The sequence below is a fragment of the Ambystoma mexicanum genome, chromosome 6p (genome assembly GCF_040938575.1).
Source record: "Ambystoma mexicanum isolate Mex_15411 chromosome 6p, UKY_AmexF1_1, whole genome shotgun sequence".
Lineage (NCBI taxonomy): Eukaryota > Metazoa > Chordata > Amphibia > Caudata > Ambystomatidae > Ambystoma > Ambystoma mexicanum.
In genome coordinates, this window is record NC_090935.1 from 483643065 (window position 1) to 483663693 (window position 20629).

General features: G+C 44.7%; 1 protein-coding gene across 3 annotated transcripts in view; it reads right to left on the bottom strand.

The window, feature by feature from the left end:
- Nucleotides 1-20629, bottom strand: part of SLC38A9 (solute carrier family 38 member 9) — a 1177634-nt gene that overhangs the window by 911056 nt on the left and 245949 nt on the right. For all 3 annotated transcript variants that reach the window (XM_069627285.1, XM_069627284.1, XM_069627286.1), the window contains one exon: nt 16420-16564. In XM_069627285.1, coding sequence (XP_069483386.1) covers nt 16420-16564 — 145 coding nt within the window. The remainder of the gene's footprint in view (nt 1-16419; nt 16565-20629) is intronic.

Sequence of the window (20629 nt, forward strand, 5' to 3'; positions counted from 1 at the left end):
ACTTGAAAGCACATAGGAGTAAAACAAGCACATGTCTCTTCCATTATTCCCCCCCCCATCCCGTTTATGCATCATCTACAAGTGGGGTGATTTACGTTTGGAGACAGTGGCAACTCTCTCTGTTTTTTTGGCAGCACGCTAAACCATGCTGTGGCACTGAAGAAAGTGGGAGAATAATAGACCACTGAAACCGGTAGGCCCTGATCTGACCCTTTCCAGAAAAGGAATACACCATTGGCATGGTAAAAGGGTCTCAAAGCAAAGGAATTGTTTCTAACTCTCCACCCAGAGGGTGAAGGTTTTATTTTAGAACATTGCACAAGAATGAATGTGGTTGCAATGTGTGCTCTGGAACACCGATAAACAGTGGATTGTATAATCAGAGCAGACTTTTGTTTTGCATGATGTTTTATGATGTGTGAATGGAGAGCAGAGAAAAATAATAAAAGTGAAGATTTTCTTTTGCGAAGCAAAGAACACATGTAGAAGAAGTGTTTTGTAGAATTGATGGTGACTAGAACTAGATAGGGCCAGCTCTCTTCCTATCCTCTCGCTTAGTTAGATTTGTTGGAGGGCAAGTCAGTGGAATGTTACATGTTTGGTAAAAATGCTTAACTGAATTATAAACCTGAGATCCTATTGTGTGATATAAAAGTTGGGGGAAATCGGCAGGTGTGAACTCCCCTATTAGTCCAAAACGTGTGTTTTTGGTACTTGCAGCTTCACGCCATTGAAGGTTACCTCAACCCAGTCTCATTTTCACTAAGTAGAAGGCATTGAAAGAAACCAAGAAATAATTGGGAGGCAGTGGAAAGAAATTGAGCAGCTTCAGGTACCCTCCAAGATTCGGCACCCAGTCACCAAATCAAAACAAGCAATTAATGCTCACTTCACACTGCCTGTGAGGCTCCATTCATAGCGCAGGTTTTGGGGCAACAGCCGTCCTGCTGCTGCATCCTCTGACAGCTCTGCTTGAGGGACCCTGACAGAGGGGTTGCAAAGGATGTTCCAACGTTCAGATGAAATGGAAAAGGAGCGACTAGCTAAACAGTAGGCAATCCAAACAAGGGAAGTGTCATGGGAGATAAAGAGTGATAGAATCAAAAAGAGATGAGTGGTCAACTGTGTCAAAGGCCGCAGAGAGGACAGAGGATAGCTGCTGCTTTCATAGGCCAGGTTTTTTTTATGGGTGTGGGGTAAATGGGACTGGTACAATCTAGTCCCAGTCCTCCAGCTCTGCTGCCTGAAAGTTTGTTTCTGGACGGATGTGAGGACCAGTGGACAACCCTGGGCTGTTTGAATGTTGCACATCTTTACCATTGCTGGGCTTGCTCCCAATGCAAATCTTGGATAAAAGGAGGGCTCCTACAGCTATTCAATAGACCATTGGAACCAAGACCTCTATGAAGAAGAGCAGCCTGTTGACCAGAGGACGGCCCCTGCATCTTACCAGCATTGACAGTGACTGGCCTGGTGAAGCCCTGCTCCTACTCTTGATCTCAGAAGCCCATTGTCGGTGCTTCAATACTTGGACCAGTGAGAATAAGCTGCTAGAGGATCTGTGCCTTGGGAGCCCAGCTCTCATTTTGGCTACATCACTGTAGTTGTCGTTGTTCCAAGTTCAGCCTTGGAACTTGGAAGATCTTCAGTTTATGCTACAAGTCACCTGTCTTCACAATTTCATCCATCTTACTCCATGAGAAGCTGTGCTGGGGCTGCTTCTGTGTTCACCACTGTGTGATTATCGCCTGTCTCCGCCTGACAGTGGTGATCTCTGTTGGAACAATCCTTCCATCCAGTTAGGTATCTGGAAGGGTCTGCACAGCTTCACCTCACTGATGAGGCCCAACAAGGCTGAAACACATGTATGGGGTTGCTGTTGCTACTCTTGTTCAGAAAGGAATTGCCATAGCATTTCCAGGCTGGACTGCCCATCTGTGAAAGGTACAGTGAGCAAAAAGCATGTGCTGCAAACTCTCATCTCAGAATAGGTTATTATGCCATGTTCTTTCTGGAGAGGAGCGCCTGCTACCTTCTTTGATAGGTCTCTCCTAGTGAATAGTATAGAGCAGGGTATTTACCCGATTTCGTTAAAATACTGATCTAACTTTAAAAAAAATACCTAGGCACCACCACCAGCACACTGCATCATTTTGACTTTGACTCACCAGATGAAGTTAAACTTGGAACTTATCACTTATTTTTTATTTATTCTTACTGTGTTACAGATTGAAAATAAACCTTTCACTGAAATATGATAAATACAGTATACATTGTAAATATAATATATAACAAATATCATCCTGATATACCTGTATCCATTCAACCAGAACATGGCCAAAGAGCAAGCAATTGAGCAAACAAAATGTGCAGTGAGGGATGATATTTCAATGTATACAGCTATAGTTAGGGACACGTTATTTCCTTCTAAAACCTTTGACCAAAAATCATCTGCTGTTAAAAACCTAAAATCCTTATGAAAAGTGCAAAACATCTCACATGCTGAGACTAAACCATCACAATCTGCCACAAGATGTCTTAATGATTCGACCACAGACTTATTATTTTATTGGTTATTTGCAAGGCCCCTATATAATAAATGGTGTTTCAAAGCACCACTAGACAAAAAGGTTGGGGGCGGGGGATCAGCAAGGGAGAAAGAAACAATACTGATCCTACTAGGCCTTGTGACATTCAGATCGTGCAAGTCAGGAACAAGAAGTTTGAGAGAGAGTAGGGTGTTGGGGGCGGGGAGCAGTGGGGAGCAAGTATGCGCAAAAACAAAGTGCTAAGGTGGGAGGGTACAAGGGGAGTGGGAGAGGCGAGGTGCAAGTGCTAAGGAGATGGCCCCAGAAGGCAAGTTCTAGGGATTGCATAGGTGAGGGGGAAGATCAGCTTGGAATTCCCCATTTGCTCTTCGGGTTATCTCTCTTTTCCTCGTACCCTGAAGACTCTGCTGTTCTAAAATTGTGGTTCTGTTTTCTGTTGGTCACCTATGGTTCCTCTATCACCAAGATGCCTTTGGGCGGCTGCTGCGTTTTACAAGTTAAAAAAAAAATAAGTGCGGGAAAAGGGTGGGGTGGACTGGGAGGGGGGTCTGAAGCCCTGTAGTACTCGGGGGGAACCAGGCAGCCAGTCATTGAAGCAGAAAGAAGGTGTTAGCAGGGGAGGGGGAGAGTGAAGGGGGGAGAGGAAAAGGAGTCTTGAAGAGCTTCTGGAACTTTAGGACATTCAGATCGTGCAAGTCAGGAACAAGATGTTTGAGAGAGAGTAGGGTGTTGGGGATGGGGAGCAGGGGGTAGGAAGACCTCTCAAGCCTGAGAGGGGTAGGAAGACCATTCCAGAGGGAGGCTCCTGCGGAGGCGAGAGAGAGAGAAAGAGAGCTCTACACCTAACTCTTTACTTAGAGAAGCGTCTGATTTGCAGAGAGTTGGAGCAAGCAGACAGAGGGGCTCTAGCAGGGAGGAATTTAGGGAAAGAGTTAGATGTAGCAGGGTCCCAGGCCTCAGAAAGCCTTGTGGGTGATACAGCGGGTCTTGATTTTGATCCTCGCAGCAACCGGGAGCCAATGGAGTGAAATTAGGGCTGGAGAGATGCAGTCACTGGGCGTGAGGCCAAGGATAAGGCATGCAGTCTTATTATGGATTAGATTAAGGGGGTGAAGGGAGGATGAAGGAAGATTGAGGAAGAGGCTGTTGCAGTAGTCGAGCATAGAGAGGACCAGATCACTGGAGACATTGTGTTTCTGGGGGAAGGTGAGGATAGGGAGAATGCCTCCGAAGAGGTGCAGCTGATAGTGAACCTTCCTGGCAAGGTCCTCGATGTGGGGCGAGAAGGAGAGAGGAATCAAAGATGACACCAAGGTTTTTTGCCTCCCAAAAGAGTGAGGGAAGAGGAGCCAAAGAGGGCGGTCAGAGGGAATGAGGGAGAGAAGGTGGGAGCAGGGGTCCCAATGAGTAGGATCTCAGTCTTACTGACATTAAGGCAGAGATCATTGGCTGTGCACAATGTCTGAATAGCAGTCAGACAGTCAGGGATGAGAGGGGGAAGAGGAGGAAGCTTGAAGGAGAGCCGTGTGTTGTCTACATAACACTGGAAGTGAGGAGAGAAGGAAGAGATCAAGTGGGCCAAACGGGCAAGGTAGATGTTGAAAAGCCACGGCAACAGTATAGAGCCTTGACGGACGCCACAGGTGGAGAGTCTGATAGGGGAGAGAAAAGGGGCCAGTTAAACCTGGGAAGGTCGGTCGGAGTGGAAGGAGGTCAACCAGTCCAGTGCCAGGCCCGTGATGCCAAGGGTGTCACAGAGTCAATTTGTCAGGGTGCATGAATGACCGTATCGAAGGCAGAGGAAAGATCCGGGAGGATAAGAACGGATGGAGAGTCGGAGTCAAGATTCAAGACATCAAAATCTACAGAGCATCTCCAGTTTCATTGACCTGGCCCTAATTCCCAAGAGGTCTTTAGTGAGCCGTATCCTCAGTCTAAATAGCAAAAATATTTGCTGCTTTCTGGAGCAGGAGAGTTTTTTTCAAATATTTTGGTAACACACCTAGGGCTTTTTCAGTACACGACAATGAGATTTCAAGAGTTTTTATTTCATACATTGTTCTTTCATGTGACACCTATCATTTAGCCATAATATTTTCTTTACAAAGTTTGGATTGGTAACTAAACTTTCATCTGGTATGTTTACGGTCAACAACTGTTCCTTAAAGCGTTAACTCCAGTTCTTAAGTGATAGAGTAGAGGAATCCTGTGAGAGACAAATAAAGAATCGGGCAGAGGATCCAGAATGTTCGCATACACGGTGGGAGGGTGCAGATGTAAGGGTCGGACACAATGGTGGCATGTTTGTGGCCAGAAACCTTTATTGCATGAAAGAGTTGGTAAAATGTCTCTGTCCCTAAAACTAAGAGGGGGTTCCCTGCCTCTAAGAAAACTAAGGAGATTGCTACAATGTCCAAAACTATAAAGTATGTCACTGTCATGTCTCAAAAAGACTACCTCGGTCCTTAAAACTAATAACTTAAACCAACTGTACAAGGATGATCTCTTCCCAAAGTGTTCTCTGCAGATTCAACCAACAGAAAGGTTGCCAGTCTCTTGAGCAACCAAAAATGGTAAAAACAAAGAAATGTTTAAAACTGTAGGACTTCAAGGATAGGGTCGTAATCCCTTCCTCTAGATTCCTTCCTGTAGTGTTGCTCTCCCGCGAGGCCTCTCAGGCTCGTATTTTCTTACACAATGGTCAGTAGGCAGTTCACAGGAATAAGTTCCTTTATTTCTAATGTATATCCCACCAACTTGGCACACTCCTTTTTACCAAGTATAGGATTCGCTTCATTATATATTCTTTGCTTATTTTGGATGCGGGTCTCAGACTTGCAGTATTCAGAATGGATTGGTTTACTTCCCTGCCAAGCAATTGTCCTCTCATGGACTGTCCTGTCCCTCATTTGGGTGCGTTTCCCAGACTCGCATTATTCAAACTGGCTTGGAATACTCTCCTGCTAAGCATTCATCCTCTCATGGACTGTCCCCCTTTGGGTGCGGCGTAATATTCTAATTGGTTTGCTTCGGTTTCTCCTAGGAGTGCATGTCCCAGACTCGCACTGGATTCCCAGGGTCCCAGACCCTCTTGTTCCAGCTTCAGTCTTCACCTCCTTGCTCCCACGGACCTCCAGCATCTCTCGGGTATCCGCGTACCCGTTTGCCTCTTCCTGGCAGGTACATGCATTTCCTGGGAAGCTGTTACGTCTCTTGAGGCTCTGGTAGTGTTCAGGGCCCTGTCACAGTCTGCGGACATCTACTTCTCCCTGGCGGCGCGTTCTCTCATATTGACGCATCGCCAGTGCTCTGGATGCCCAGAAGATTTTCTCGGAAGCACCCCGAGCAGTCCCTGCTTCCTGGACCGCGTTCAGGTTCTCCTTCTCTGCTAGCAGCTTCCCTCCTGCTGGCTCTCATCTGCTTGCCCGCTGCATGGCTCACCGACGTCCTCCTTCGAGAACTGTTCTCCTTTCACCTCTCAGATGTGGTGTTTAAACACCTGCATTGAAAAATGAAATAGCTTTGGGCCAATCACAATCGTTGAGAAGCTAAAGTGCTCACTCTGCTTCTCAAAAGTGATCCTTGGACTCCTGGTCATCTTTTCAGTACATAAAATAAAGTCACACGTAGCATACTTTGCATTCTCTAATGTTTCAGTCTCATGAAGTAGATTTAGTTTCCCAATACATGAGGTAGAGCTTTATGCAGTATACGTTGCATTCTCAGGTGTTTTAATCATGCCAAGTATATTAGGTTAGCAAACTGGACAATAGCAGATATTGGCCCCCGTCATAAGAAGGCGAATGAGGATTTCACACTGGGGAAGGGTTTAGGTGTACTGACAAAGGGGAATACCGCGTTCTAGGATCATGGCGGTTGCTCCCCCATGTGCTCCTCCCTCAGTGCACCACTGCCACGAGGGCTATTGTACTGTGGACGGAACGCCCTGGCCTCATGGGAAAGGTCACCCCCTAGGGGAGAAGGGCCGACATACTCTGATTTGTCACAACGGACAAGATCTTCCATGCGACCCAGGCCTCCATTGATAATAGTTCAAATTCAAATAGGATAATCTGCACAGGGACCCTTTTTGAAGCTTGAGAACACACAAAAATAAATAAATAAATAAATAAAGTACCATCCAGTGTTGACCGTAAAATGTGATCCAATTTTCCTAGGGTCTCAGCTCCATCAATTAACCTTTGCTTTATAGAATTTGTTAAGAGGAAGCATAGAGTAACGCCTGTATTTGTGTAATCTTCTATTTTATATTGTTGAGTCCAGACCTTAGAAAGTAGTCTGTCGTATGATTTCTTTTTATTAGTGAATGCATAGAAGTCAAAACACAGACAGGTCATCCTGTCAACAATCTCCAATTTCTCAATGTTTACATACCAGAAAATTGTTATTTTTTTTTTTTATTTTGTTTGAAAAAAAATGTACTTTGATTTGGCTGAATAACCTTGGAAATTCCTCAGTTGCCTCTGCAGCCTAATGTGACAGCAGTCAAGGAAGACTAAGTCGTCTGCGCAAGCCAGTCAAGCCGCTAGGATCTTATGGACATTACCGGCTACATGACATTTGGACACCACACCCCATTGCCTAGACTCCAACAAAAGTCAACATTTGTTTGTGGGGCCTGCCGATGAAGTTGAACCATGTTCACCGGGAAAGGAAACAAAAAACGTATGAGACGAATGAACCCGAGAGGCGAAGGTGAAAGCAGGTAGCATTCGAAAAGTTTACACGTTTTTGCTACATCATGTGAAATTACTTTTACAGAGGATTTTTGCAAGATAGTGCCTGCCAACGAAGCCGCAAACCATGTTCAACCAGCCCAGACACGAGGAACAAAATTCAAGGTCCCAGAAAACAATTTCTGAGATATTTGCACCACAACAAACTGCACCACGCCAGGGTGGGCAGAACAGCCATCTACAGGATCATTCATTTCCAACAACAGATGAGCGTTATGTCTGTCTATAAAACCTTTTCGGAGAACGGCGACTTTTGCTAGTGTTAAATAAGAACAGCACAAGGACACACCCTTGTCCGAGCCCCCTGGCAGCCACTATTAAAGAGGACATGTGCCCTTCCGTATGTAGATGAACTTGAGAATTTGTATCTGTTTGGAGATGTTTCAAGAGCAAGACTAACATGCTAGGACAACCCCAGCTTAACAATTAGTGCCAAAGCCGGTTGCGGCAAACCCGATCAAAAGCCATTGATAGATCGATAAAGACGAGGTACATTGGTTGTCTCTTTCCCATAGCTCTCTTTCAAAAGTGACAGTATAAATCCATGACCCTTTTTTATAGATGGGGACCAGATGGGAGGTCATCCATGTAGGAGGTGTAGAGCATGAATTTAATGTCATATTTGATAGCCCATCTGGGCCAGGGGCTCTGAATGGTTTAAGATGCTGAATAATTTCTAGAATGTCTTCTTTCAAAAACCCCAGCTCCCATCTGACTGTATCCAGTTGTTTAGACCAAGAGAAATTAACTGGTATTGGGGTGTACACTAATTTAAAGTGCTCCACACATTTTTCCTCCGACACAGGGTTAAGCACCATGTAGGCTTGACCATTAGAGCCTGTATTAACAGGCTCCCAAACATGTTAAGATTGATTAGTCAGCAAATCATGTAGCATACGTTCTGAGTCTTTTTGGACAAGTTGATATTTTTTTATTCTTTATCAGTTTTTATATGTTAAGGCAGGGCTCTTTTTTTCGATGCCTTGCCACCTGCACTGAAAGTCCCCAAAGCCCTCTAATCTCCCTCCTCAGTTGCCCTTTTTCATCCTCTTGCACTCGTCAAAACAATGTTTAAAGAAGGGAACAGCCCATTTCTTTGACTGGGCGCTGTGAAGAATCGTGGGATTTAGTCACTTCTCCCCAGGAGGCGCCCTTCCATTTGAGGCTAGGGATGCGAGCCTGCTGCGTGATACCCTCGATAGTAGTAGAGGCAAGGGGGACCTCACCGGGAGATACTCCCTCCATTGGGGACAAGGACTCCTGTTGCGAGGAGGAACTCTATAACCCTCTTGAGAGGAGAGGGACATCTTGGAGTTTCAAATCAGCTGGACGAGTGAAGCTGAAGAAGTCAGGGATGCACAACTTCTGAGTATGCAAGGGAGCTGGTGTGTGAGTCCCCACCTGTGGCAACCCGAAGCAAGAGAAGCCAAAGGACTGGAAGGTCCAAAGAGCAACAGAGTTAGAAGTGATGGCGTGACGGAGAGTCAGCAGACTACGCTGAGGACACTTGTCAGAGGGCACCGCAGAGCATGTATAAAGAAAAAAACAGAACCTAGAAACTAACCTGACAATCGCAATCCCTCACTGGGAGAGCGGTACAACCGGGAGGGAAACCAGAGATAACAAAGGGAACAAACATGCTTGTTCCACTGAGGAACAAGTACTCAAGGTACCGAAGAAGAGTAAGAATCATTACTGGAATACGCATACTTAGGAGAAAAGAGTGGGAATCCGTACTGGAGTTTACCTACTCATCTCAGTAACACCCAAGCAGTGGAGAAAAGTAAGAATCATTAATGGAATACGCATACTCGTCCCAGTAAGGGCCAAGAAGGAGAGAAGAGTAAGAACCAACATTGGAATTCTCATGCTTGTTCCAATAATGACCAATTATTAGAAAAGAGTGAAATGTATTATTCAAACACTCATGCTCGTCCTAGTAAATACCAAAGAGGCGGGAAGAGTGAGAATTGCTACTGGGGCTCACATACTCGTCCCAGTAAAGACCAAGTAGTAGAGAAGACTAGAATCATTATTGGAACATGCATACTCGTCACAGTACAAAAGTATTGGAGAAAAGTGTGAATCATTTCTGAAATCCTCCCATTAGTCCCAGAAGACTTAAATGGGTGGAGTGCTTCAGCCAAGCGAGAGTTATAATTGGAGCGTTCCTACTCGTCACAGACGATACCAAAAGACTGTTCAGATAACAACTTTACTTCGTTCTATTAGAATCTGTCTCATTAATCCTAGCCAAGAAGACTGAGCATTAAAGAAAGAGGATGTCACAAGTTTAATTAATATGGAAAAAGCACAATTGTCCCAGGAAAAAAAGAAGAAAACAATCAAACAAGATCACAGGAGAGATTAGCAAAAAGGAGAGAGAGAACCAGCGCATTAAGGACACTAGTGAACACTTAAAGAGCCCCATCTCTGAACTACGTGACTTAATACAAGTAGTGACTATGATTACTATATTAAACTGAACTTGATATGATATATGACATTTATAACGTGCCTGTATCACAAGTGATGAGAAAATCGGCGCACAGGAAAAGGAGTAATTCTCCTGTGCCTTAGTTTGTTTTTGTAGTGGTAGGGTGAGGTTAGATTAATTTTGGACAGTTCTTCCTTTTGGACTTTCCGCCAACTGACAAGCACCCTAGTTAGTTTTGGTTAGGTAGGGGAAAGTTAGGAGTTTTCTTCCTTTTACTTTAATAAAAAATACCATACAAATGGAAGATTCTAGTCTTTGTCCTTCTGACCCGCCACAGTGCCTTTCAAGAAATCCACAAAGAGGCTAGAAAAATTACGTGGGTGGACTAGCCTTCCTAAATTAAAATTATCACAGCTCTTAAGTTTAGAAGCTAGCGGTTGATTAAAACAAAGAAATGAACTTGTTTTGACAGACTCTAAAAAGGTATCCACTTTTTCGACAATACATACAAGACAGAGCTGAGTGATCACTTCTGTCATTAGGTAATACAGTTTATGAGGAGCACCAGGTGGAAAACGGAAATGTGGCACATAAATAATCCAAAGCAGCGGCTGAGAGCCCCCGCCGCCAGGTGTTTTGCAGAGGGATTTCCCCCTTTAGGGTACCATTTAGGATGTCAAATCCCCATCTACTTATCTGGTCTAACCATTATATTATCCTGCGTCAGGAACTATTCGAGGGGCTAGTCTCATCCAGACAATTACAATCCAGGTCACCATCCAGCAGCATACTACTCCATCGTTTTTCAAGCTGCCACTCCTCAAACACTGGATTTTAGGCAATCAATTAGCACTGAATAAACCCCTTTAGAAGGGTTCCAATACACATTGAACAGTAAAACTGGTTCTAAGACCTCTTGTGGGCCCCTCGCAGGTCGATTCCGCAACACTTAAGGTCCCACCCGACCCTGGGAGTCCTCTGGGACATTTGGAGAGAGGGCCCCCGGACTGCTCACCTCACCACCTGGCCGTCCCTGATGACCTCTCTCTGGGGCCACCCCCTTAGATTAGGAGGCAGAGGGTTCCGGCACTCTCAGGAATGGTCGGATAAGGGAATGGAATGGGCGGGGCAGTTGTTCAGAGAAGGGGAATTCCTAACCTACGAGGACCTGAGGGACGCTCTCGGAAGAGATTCGCTATCAATCTTCGAATACCTCCGCCTGAAGGGCATCCTCTGCAACCCGACATGGGGCCCGAACCTGAGGAGACAGCTGACCCCCTTCGAGAAACTCCTCGACCTGGCGACCTCATGGAAGGGGGCGGTGTCCAGCATGTACAAAATCTTAAACACCTACGACCTTCAAGGCAGAAGGAACTTTCATATGTTTTGGAACAACCTAGCAAGGGAAGAGATCTCCGAGGACTCCTGGGCCAGAATCTTCAAGATAGCATTTCAGGTTCCATGTCCGAGGTAAACAGGTAAATCTGTTTACCTCGGACATGGAACATAACTTTAAGGTGTTACAGGTGTGGCACAGGGACCCCGCGAAGTTGTCAAGGATGTTCACGGGGGTCTCGCCTAGGTGCCCGAGAGGATGCGGACAGACTGGCACCAGAGGACACATGTGGTGGCTCTGCCCGAAAGTTCAGGACTACTGGGGTTCAGTGCGGAATTGGATGGCGGAAGTAATAGAAGAACGTTTGCCACTAAATCCCTTAACAATGTTGTTGGGTCTCCCCCCGGAAGAAACAGAGTTATATCGATACCCTAGGATGTGGGAAACCATGCTGAGGGCGGGCAGAGTGGCCCTTGCCCAGAAGTGGAAAAGCCCCGAGCCCCCCTCCAAAGAGGACTGGCTGCTAAAAGTGAAAAATATGTTCTTGATGGACAAACTGACTGCGATGGTGAACAAAGAAAGTAGCACGATCCTCACAAACTGGTATGGTGTGCAGCAGTCTTGGGGCTGGGACGTTCATTGATTTTGACACCAGTCTTCCGGCCTGAACGAGCCAGGATCGACCCTGAAAGGTGAGACAACACGCCAGGGAACCCACGACCTGGGGAAAGGCGGCATCTAACCAACAGATGGAAAGGCCACAATTTGCATCATCTCCACGGTACAGACGAAGGACTGAACACTGAAATTCTCCCAAGGCAAATATAGGTTTCTGAACACAGGGTAGAGGGGTGGGCAGGGGTTGGGGGGGGGGCAGGTTTTTTTTTGGTTTCTTGAATATGTTAGTTGTATCTAAAAATGCCAATAAAAACTAACCTGCTTAATGGCCTGGATATACGGGTTATGATACTGCCAGGCCGTTGCGTGCACACACACACCTATACCATTTCGACTGGCTATCAGAAGCCCTCCAAAGTGACTGCCCAACTGACATTTGGTTGCCTGATTCAAGTACACTTTATAACCATTCAAGTGCGGTTTCTCATGCAACCAAACTACCTGCAATAACAAGGTGTCGCAATCCCACCGATAAATGACATCAGAAAAGGCCGAAAACAGATGGACAAAGCTCTTTGCATACTAAGAGAGGAATTTTAAGGTGCTATTGTTAAAGACACGCCGCCGATTTCCTATCACCAACGGGCGGTTGTGCAAGAGCTGATGCCAACAATGACCAGTCTTTAGGACTCTGTTCAAGGGAAGCCTCTAACTCAATGCAGGGACCTCTGCCTACTTACAGAAGAGTCCCTATTACAAGTTAAATTCAACAGCATTGTATCTGACAAATTGTATACAAATCCCCCCCATCTTTCTTAGAGGGGAGGATTGGCTGAAGTGAATCAATCGGAACTTAATTTCAACCAGATCGTATCCCATAGAAAGCAACATGGGAACATAAAATAAAAGCGTATCTGCAATAATCTTAGATTTTATGTGTAGGATGAGTATCTAGCCTGCAACCATCAAAAAATAAAATTTGATCAATGTTGCTTGACTTTACAAATCTCAAGCTAGGAATGACATTGAATAATTGTGATGCATTAGATCTATTTTAACAAACTCTAGTCTGAAGCAATTAAACGTTCCAGGCAAAGATGATCGTGGCAGGTGTTAAAAATATCTGGCGAATGTGGTTTATTTGCCAGGTTGGGCTGCAAGTCTGTTTTTCGTTGCCAGCTGGTCTCTTCTTTCAGGCAGAGTGAGGAAGGGTTTAGATTTCAAGGGTACTTCTGCTATCTTTTCAACTATAACGGCCAAACATCCCCTTCCATATAAACGTCCTGAGAGTCTGTCTTTTGCTGCCAGCTGGTCTTCTTTCGCCCAGGGTGAAGAAAGTCTTTGATTTCAAGGGGACTACCACTGTATTTTCAACTGTAACAGACAAACATCCACCCTCCTTACAACAGTCATGTGACTCAACCTGCTTCTATAGTGAATGAGTGGTTACATCCTGGAGTAGTTGCATGCTAACTGAGCACTCCTCCATCAGACCAAGGTTCCCAACCAGTGAGTCTGCAAATAAGGGGGGGATACATTTCACACTGTGGAGGTTGATTTATAACTTCTACCAATGCCTTCTTTTTTATTTTCCCCTTAATTTATTTTTCCTTGGTAGGAAACACTCTTCTGCTGGGTACTTTGCCTCGGCAGAGATTGGGATTGAACATAGAAGTTTCCTTGAGCTAGCATGATGATTATTACCAGAGGCCTTAATGTTTTTAGATTTCTTCTGCAGCAGTGCTTTTGAGGTACTTGTTGTCCTTTGTTTCTGGGTTTGAAGAACTCATAGATCACTAATGCAGATAAGATCTGGTCGGTCTGCGAATCCCTACTGTTGTCACACCATAGACCGGTAGAGGGAGTGCATGGGGATGAGGCACAAGAGCTTGGCTGAAAAGGAATAGATATTAAACAGTCCCCCTTTTTATCAGGCATTATTTTGTTTCAGGGCTATCGAATCCTTTATAACCACACAGTTCATCCATTCATTGTTTATTTACATAAAATAATGAGCACCTTGCAGGTGCACCTTTCCTTGTGCCAGTAAAACCCCTTGAATGAATGAAATCTTTCAGTCAAGTGTGGCTAGATGTACCTTTTGGTCTATAGGATTTCATTTATATTTTCGTACAAGCGCACCAACGAATTTAATACAAAGTTAAGCACTGTTAGTATTGAGATGCCTATGGTGCTTTGATGTGTGATGTATCTATTGGGTGAGGTGAAAAAAGCGGGGGGGAAGGGGAGTCTAACCATTAGAAGAGAAGAGCCCAGCACATCTGCTTTAGAAGTGAAGGAGCTTGTCATCTAAAAGGTCCTGTTTCGTTATGTTTGCATTCGGCATGAGGCGTGTTCTTTTTAAAAGGCATCAAAGCCAGGAGAGGCTTCTGCACATTTGGGAGAGGGGATTTATCCCACCTAAATTTTTGCTACATGAAAGCTGATTCTTGGAGTTTTTTTTACATTCCATCTATGACATATATGGACAACGGAACTTGAAATTCGAAACTACACACTTTTAGGAACTGAGAATATATTGAAAACACAATTGTGTATTTTGAGACTTCATGATACTTTGATACCATGAGAAGCCAATACCAATTTCAGGAGACAGCAATTGCTGATACTTTTTGTTGGCCTTGAGAACAACCAGGGGGTCGAAACACGTGTCGGCTGTCTACAAATTGAGGAATAAATACTTACCTTTTAAACCAATTGATTGACTGCAGTGATACCTGCTTGATATTAGTGAACTCTTATAATTACAGGGGTGTATTGAGCGTGAGCAACCTTCCCGTTTCTAATGGATACGTGTTCTTTTTAAGAATAGGTTCTTCCCGAGTGTCGCGTGCGCTAGGTGCTTTGCTTGCTTTGGGACTACGAGGCAATACAAGAGTTCCCAAGTTCAGAATGCAATTCCGGTCAGGGCTAAAGAAAGCTGTCATTTTGGCCTGTAACACTGGGGTATGATGGAAAGGTCTCTGGAGACCAGACATCACATTGTCACTGGCAGCTTTTAAATTAGAGCCCATGCTCAGAACTGGTTCTACCACAGTAATTTCTTCCGTTACCTATGGCCAGCAGAAAACCGGACATTGATGGCCCTGTTTTATTTAAGTTACTACGCAACTCGTTCCGCATGAGGGACGATTTACGTGTGCGAGCTTGTGGCTGGAGTGCATGTTATCTGATACTCCTTTTGACTTCTGATATCTGGTGTACTCACCAATCCGCAGATCCCACGTCTCTTGCCTCCAATTCTGTACACAAGGGCTTTCATCCCTACACAGAGGTCTTATATGTTGCGGTCACCTCCCAAACATGATAAAGTGTGTGCACTCTGCATTGCTGGTAATGATTAAAAGCTCTGTGCTAGCTCAATTCTTCCAACCTTCTTTGCAAGTTCAGAAAAACTGAGCTAGCACAGAGATTGCTTTGCATTAGAGAGATACAAAGCGTCTCAGAGAATGTTTTCTCTAAGTAAACTGGAGAGCCAGCAATAAGGATTCGCACAAAACCTTTTTGAACATGGTCCATGTTTAAGAATTGAGGGGACATGGCAGACTGGAAATACTGGTCCTGAAGAAGACAGATCAAACATTTTTAATGCTTGCTTTGTAATCCTATCAAAACTTGTGATAGGGAAGGTCGATTTACTTTATTTTATTAGGATGCATTAGATGTTAAACATCAAAGTTCTTTAATAACACCCACTAGTCAACCATATTCCTCTACGAATGGTCTGCTATTAGACTGAGTAGTTCTGAATGGTCTACTGACAATTGGTACATTCACTGTTAGCGATTACTGTCATGAGACATTGCTTGTTTTCAGTTTTTGTTATTGACATGCTTCGGAGTAGAAGGTTTGCACTTTAAATATTGTAATCACTTGGTGCTGATTTGAATGATCAATTTATTATTTCTGTGTTTCTGATTAAGTTGTGTCTCGATCACACTTGATGCATTATTGTGGAATTACTAATTATGTATGTTTAAGGATGCTTTTATAACTGTTGTATTTTGCACAAAAATCAGTGAAGAATAAATTCATGTGTACTTTTGTAACAAAATGGTGTTCTGGAGTGGCTGTAGCCCGTTATTTTATTTAGTGGCTTTATTATTGAACTATTGTCCTAAAATATGCTTTTTAGAAATGATTTCAACGATTCCCGTGAGACACATATCTTGTGTTGATTGTTTATGTGCTGCCTCAGGTGTCTACGGGCAATGGGGCTAACCCACATCGATTTGGGGGTGGGGGGATCTAAATGCTTTTCCATCATTCCTCAGGGGGCAGGGAATGTCTCAGTGCACATTCTGGCCCCTTAGGACATTGCCTGAGTGTAGAGGAAGAGGGACTTGACATACAATTACAAACTCAACTGTGGAATACAGCAGTTACAGACCCCTCATTATAAGGAGGTCTGACTGCACATGTGTTATAATGCAGCACAGGCACGTGCTGGAAATGCAGTCGTTGTGTAGTCCTGCCTTTCAAGTGGAAAATGTACAATAAAATTATTTCAAAAATACATGTGAAAACATACTAAAATAGATCAAATGTAGCTTGTCTGGGAGGAGTGTATGCATGCATGACCGCCTTCCATTTTATAATTTGAAAACAAGGGAATTGCCTTGTGTGCATTAATGTGAGACAAATGAATGCTTTACCTTAAAGCAAAAGGAGACAGTACTCTGAAACAAATGCACTGCTTACCAGCGACGCAGTCGATCTAGAAGAGAGTTTGCTGTAGTAATGTATTCTTTTATTCATTGCAGAGGCTTGGGCTGTGACTTGTTGCAGGTCATCCTCCTGATCATAGTTCACACTGACTATATTTGTTGGCTCTATGTAAAATGGCCTATTAGACAAAAGAAAACAGCATGCATTACTAAAATAAAATTGGGAAAAAATGATAGCCTTTGTCCTATTAAGGTCTAACGGAGAAGGCGTCAATATATGTACAGTAAAGTCAGACATTTCATATTTCTACAAAGAATCCCATTACCACATAGGTTGTAATAATTATGGTCAAACAAAATCAAATTAAATGAATATGTCCTGTTATCGTTGAGATTCCGTCATAGTGTGCAAATACCCCTCCATGTTGTTACAGTAAGGAAAGGAGCCCGTTTCTGGTGCAGTGGTGACCCTTCTGTGTGTTGCTGGTTTGACAGCCTGCGAATAAGACTCACACAAAGTTAAGTAAGGTGGGTCCACTGCTAGCAGCCATAATAGTAAGCTTGTCACTTCAGCGGTTGAAGGTAGTATTCATCCAGTGAAAATGACAGAACACTGTTTGCGGATGGAAATGATAAAAATTAAGAACAAGAAGGTTATTACTCTGCACCAAACTGTAAAAATGCAAATGTCTGTATTGCTGCCGTGCGAGTGCTGCAGAGCTTATTGTACCAGTCTACTTGGTCTGAGAGTTCCATCTTCTGCAAGACATTGAAGTGTACTTTTTTGAACTAGTTCAAATTTCTTTTTTTCCTGTTGAATAATAGGTTACTAATGTCATTAGATTATAATTCCAATCTCCATGTTAGATTCCTAGTTTTTCCATGAACTTGTTTTAGCTTGAGTGGTTTCTCAACAAAATATCAAAGTAGCAAAAAACTGAAAATGCAGCATTTATTAGGTGACTAGATTAGTTTCATGTATCTAAAATCAGACCTGCACATTTGCTGCACTTTCCAAATGATATGAAATTAGAAATTGGAGCACAGCACACACCTCGATTAGCTTATGGACGTTACCTTTGTTACCAGATGGCAAAGTGATTGCTGTGGCAAACCAGAAGGAGGAGTGAGAGGACTTAATGACGGTATACTGTCGTTTCATCGACAGGCATTTTTACGAATGCCTTTTTAACATGGACATAATTACGAAAAACTGAAAATGTGGGGGTGGGAAGGGACAGATAAAGGATCGGGAGAGGGGTCAGGAATAGTTAAAAATAGGTGGGGGATCCCAAACAAAACAATTGATTACTTTTTTCAACTTAGTGTCCACGTTAAAAAGGCAGTCGTTAAAAACCCTGTTGGCGAAATGACATGGAACCCTTAATGACATGTTCAAAGTCCTTTCATTTAAAATGAGAGAAAAACTCCCAACTTTCCCTTTTTTCTCTTTGGCGAAGTTCCCTACCCATCAAAACTATAAATAAGGGTTAAAAGGAGGAGCCTGGAGCAATAGCCTCCGTCTGTGGCTTCTGCCTGGCCCAAAATAGTTAAATGACTTAACAGTTCACGTTTTCTTGGCACACGCTGATGTTAAAAATCAAAGATTTTTTGTATGTTTCCTCTGTATAGAAGCCTCTTGATACCAGGTCTGTGGCTCTTGGACTCCCCGAAGTCCTTCGGCTCTCTGGCAGACTTCCTCTCAGTTCATGCCCTTTTACAGAGGGCGCTAGCCCACATGGGTTTCTGCAACCCTGGTGGTTCTCCCAGCCTATGGTCTTTGTATTGATATCAAGCAGTTTCAGATGGGGCTCTTGCCCCCTTTGGGTTTCTCAGGGTCCTGTAACTTTGCCAGCTTTCCCAACCTTATTTCAAAGTGTTCGTAACTTTTTCGTTCTGATTCACAAGGGCACTTGCTACTTTGGGTTTTGTAGGCTGTCACTGCGTTGATACAAAGCATCCGTACTTCTTTTGCTCGGATTCACACAAGCCGCTCGCCCTCTAGGTATCTCGGGTTCCCGAAACCTTGTAGGCTTCTGCATCCTTACTTCACAGTATCTGTACCTCTCAACGGTAGTCTCTCTCTTTGGGAGCATTCGCTTCCCTGGTGCCGCTTCTCTCAGCAGCAGACGTCCTTCGGGCATGAAGTTTGGGGATACTCATGCTTCCCAGCGTTGGGGTCTCGGCATTGGTTGCTAAGCCCCAGGCCTACCATCGCGTTCCCTTGGTCACAGCACAAGAGGAAACTGGTGTTTCCCCACCCGCGCCTCTGCCCTCCAATCGGCTCAGCCTCTCCAGGACATCTTCTCCAGAGGTTCACCCCTGCAGAGGATTCAGTCTCCTCCCTGTGTAGGAGATTCCCCTTCGTTCACAGTTCTTCCTGTGCTTCAGTACGTCATCACCGAAAAAAGTGGTGTGTCCTTCTTTGACTCTGGCACTCAGACAGAGCCCATCATTACTTGAAAGAGTTTAAGGAAAGGTCACTATTCAGAGAAACCAAAGCAATATCACAACTACAGGGGTTTTGCAGAGGTTCTTCGGCTGGATTTCTGACAAGATCCCTCATTACCTGAAACCAAAGAGATAGAGGAACGACCACCATTCGGTGGTTTCAAAACAGAAGTCTTTGCAATTCCCAAGTAAGCAGATCATGTTCTCTGCACCAGGAGTTCCTAACCAGAATTGAAGTCCTTGTTCGCAAGAGGGGAGTCACTCCCAGTGAGGTTCAACTTGCCCAGGCCCCTAAGGAGGGTCTTGCTTAGCAGGCTCACCTTCCTAGCCTCAAATGGGGTGGATCCCCTCTGGGGAGAAGGGACCAATAGTCCAGATTTGTCACATTGCCCTCTCACAATGAGGATTTGTTGGCTGTGTGGTGGATATGATTCCCGTGCATGAAGTAGAACTGACAATGCAGTTTGCTTAATGCTGCACTGTTCATATGAGTGCTGCCTTTCCTTGCTAATTAGGAATTGGAATTTTAGTGAACTGCAATGAAATTCTGCTTTAACTACTGTTTTTCTTGACATGCCAAATTTGAAGTTGCTATCCATAGTTACTCGCCACCTCAATTCTATACATAGAGTGCACCATTTCTCTCTACATGAGTTCATTACCAGACATTGGCTAGTGATGAGTGCACATTCCCCTCCCCCCCGATTTGCTGTATTTCTTTCTGTTCATAATGCAACTTTAACTGCGTAACAGAGATTTTCAAGGCATTTATGCAAGTTGGGCAGGGCAGATAAAAGGTAACAGACCATAAACCAATTAAAGCCCCCTCACGCTCTGGCCAGCCTCTTTGGATCCCCTCCGTTCAACCACATGTGAGCCAAAAAACCTTGGGGTCACCTTGGATCCCCGCTGCCTTTTTCTCCACACATCCCAGACTTTGCCAAGAAGTTCAACTTTCAGCTCCACCTCCTCAGGGGCATTCTTTCTTTCCTCACCTTCCCCCTGAAGATCAACGTCTCCAGAGCCCCAGTTCTTTCTAGGCTGGACTACTGCAACAGCCTCTTTGTTAATCTGGCTCTTCCCTCCCTTTGCCCACTTCAACTACTCCAGAATAGGACTGCAAAATGTTTCCTTGACCTCAAGCCCAAGGACCGCATCTCTCCAGCCCTAAAATATCGCCACTGGCTCCCGGTGACCGCAAATTCAAGACACTTTGCATCATCCACAAGGCTGTCTAGGGCCTGAACCCCTTTGCATTCAGCTTTCCCTCCCAAAATGCTTCCCTGCCAGAGTCCTTCGGTCCTCTGGTTCCAACTCTCTGCAGTTCAAACATTTCTCCAAACAGAGTGGGAGGTACAACCCTTTCCTCGGCTGGTTCCTCCCTCTGGAACGGCCTCCCGGCCCCTCTCAGACTTGAGCCAGATCTTCTCAAGTTCCAGAAATGTCTCAAGACTTCCCTTTTTCCTCTTCCTTCTCCCTCCCCCTCCCGTGCGAATGCTCCCTTGGCTGCTGTTACTGGGGACTAGTCCCTTCTGAGTCACGAAGGGGCCAGACCACCCCCTCCCAGTCCCCCCAGCATTCCCTTACCAGCACCTGCCTGCTGGTTCCCTTCCCCAGAATAGCCGTAACCTGGATAACCCTGTCCTCCGCACTCCCCCTCCGTTCCTCCCTGCCCCCCGACACTTGCCTTCTTGGACTGCCCCAGCACTTGCCTTCTTGGCCCCTGCAGCAATTCCCCCTTTCCTTTGACACCCCACTCCTGCATTTCTCTCTCCCCTACCCCCAGCACTTAC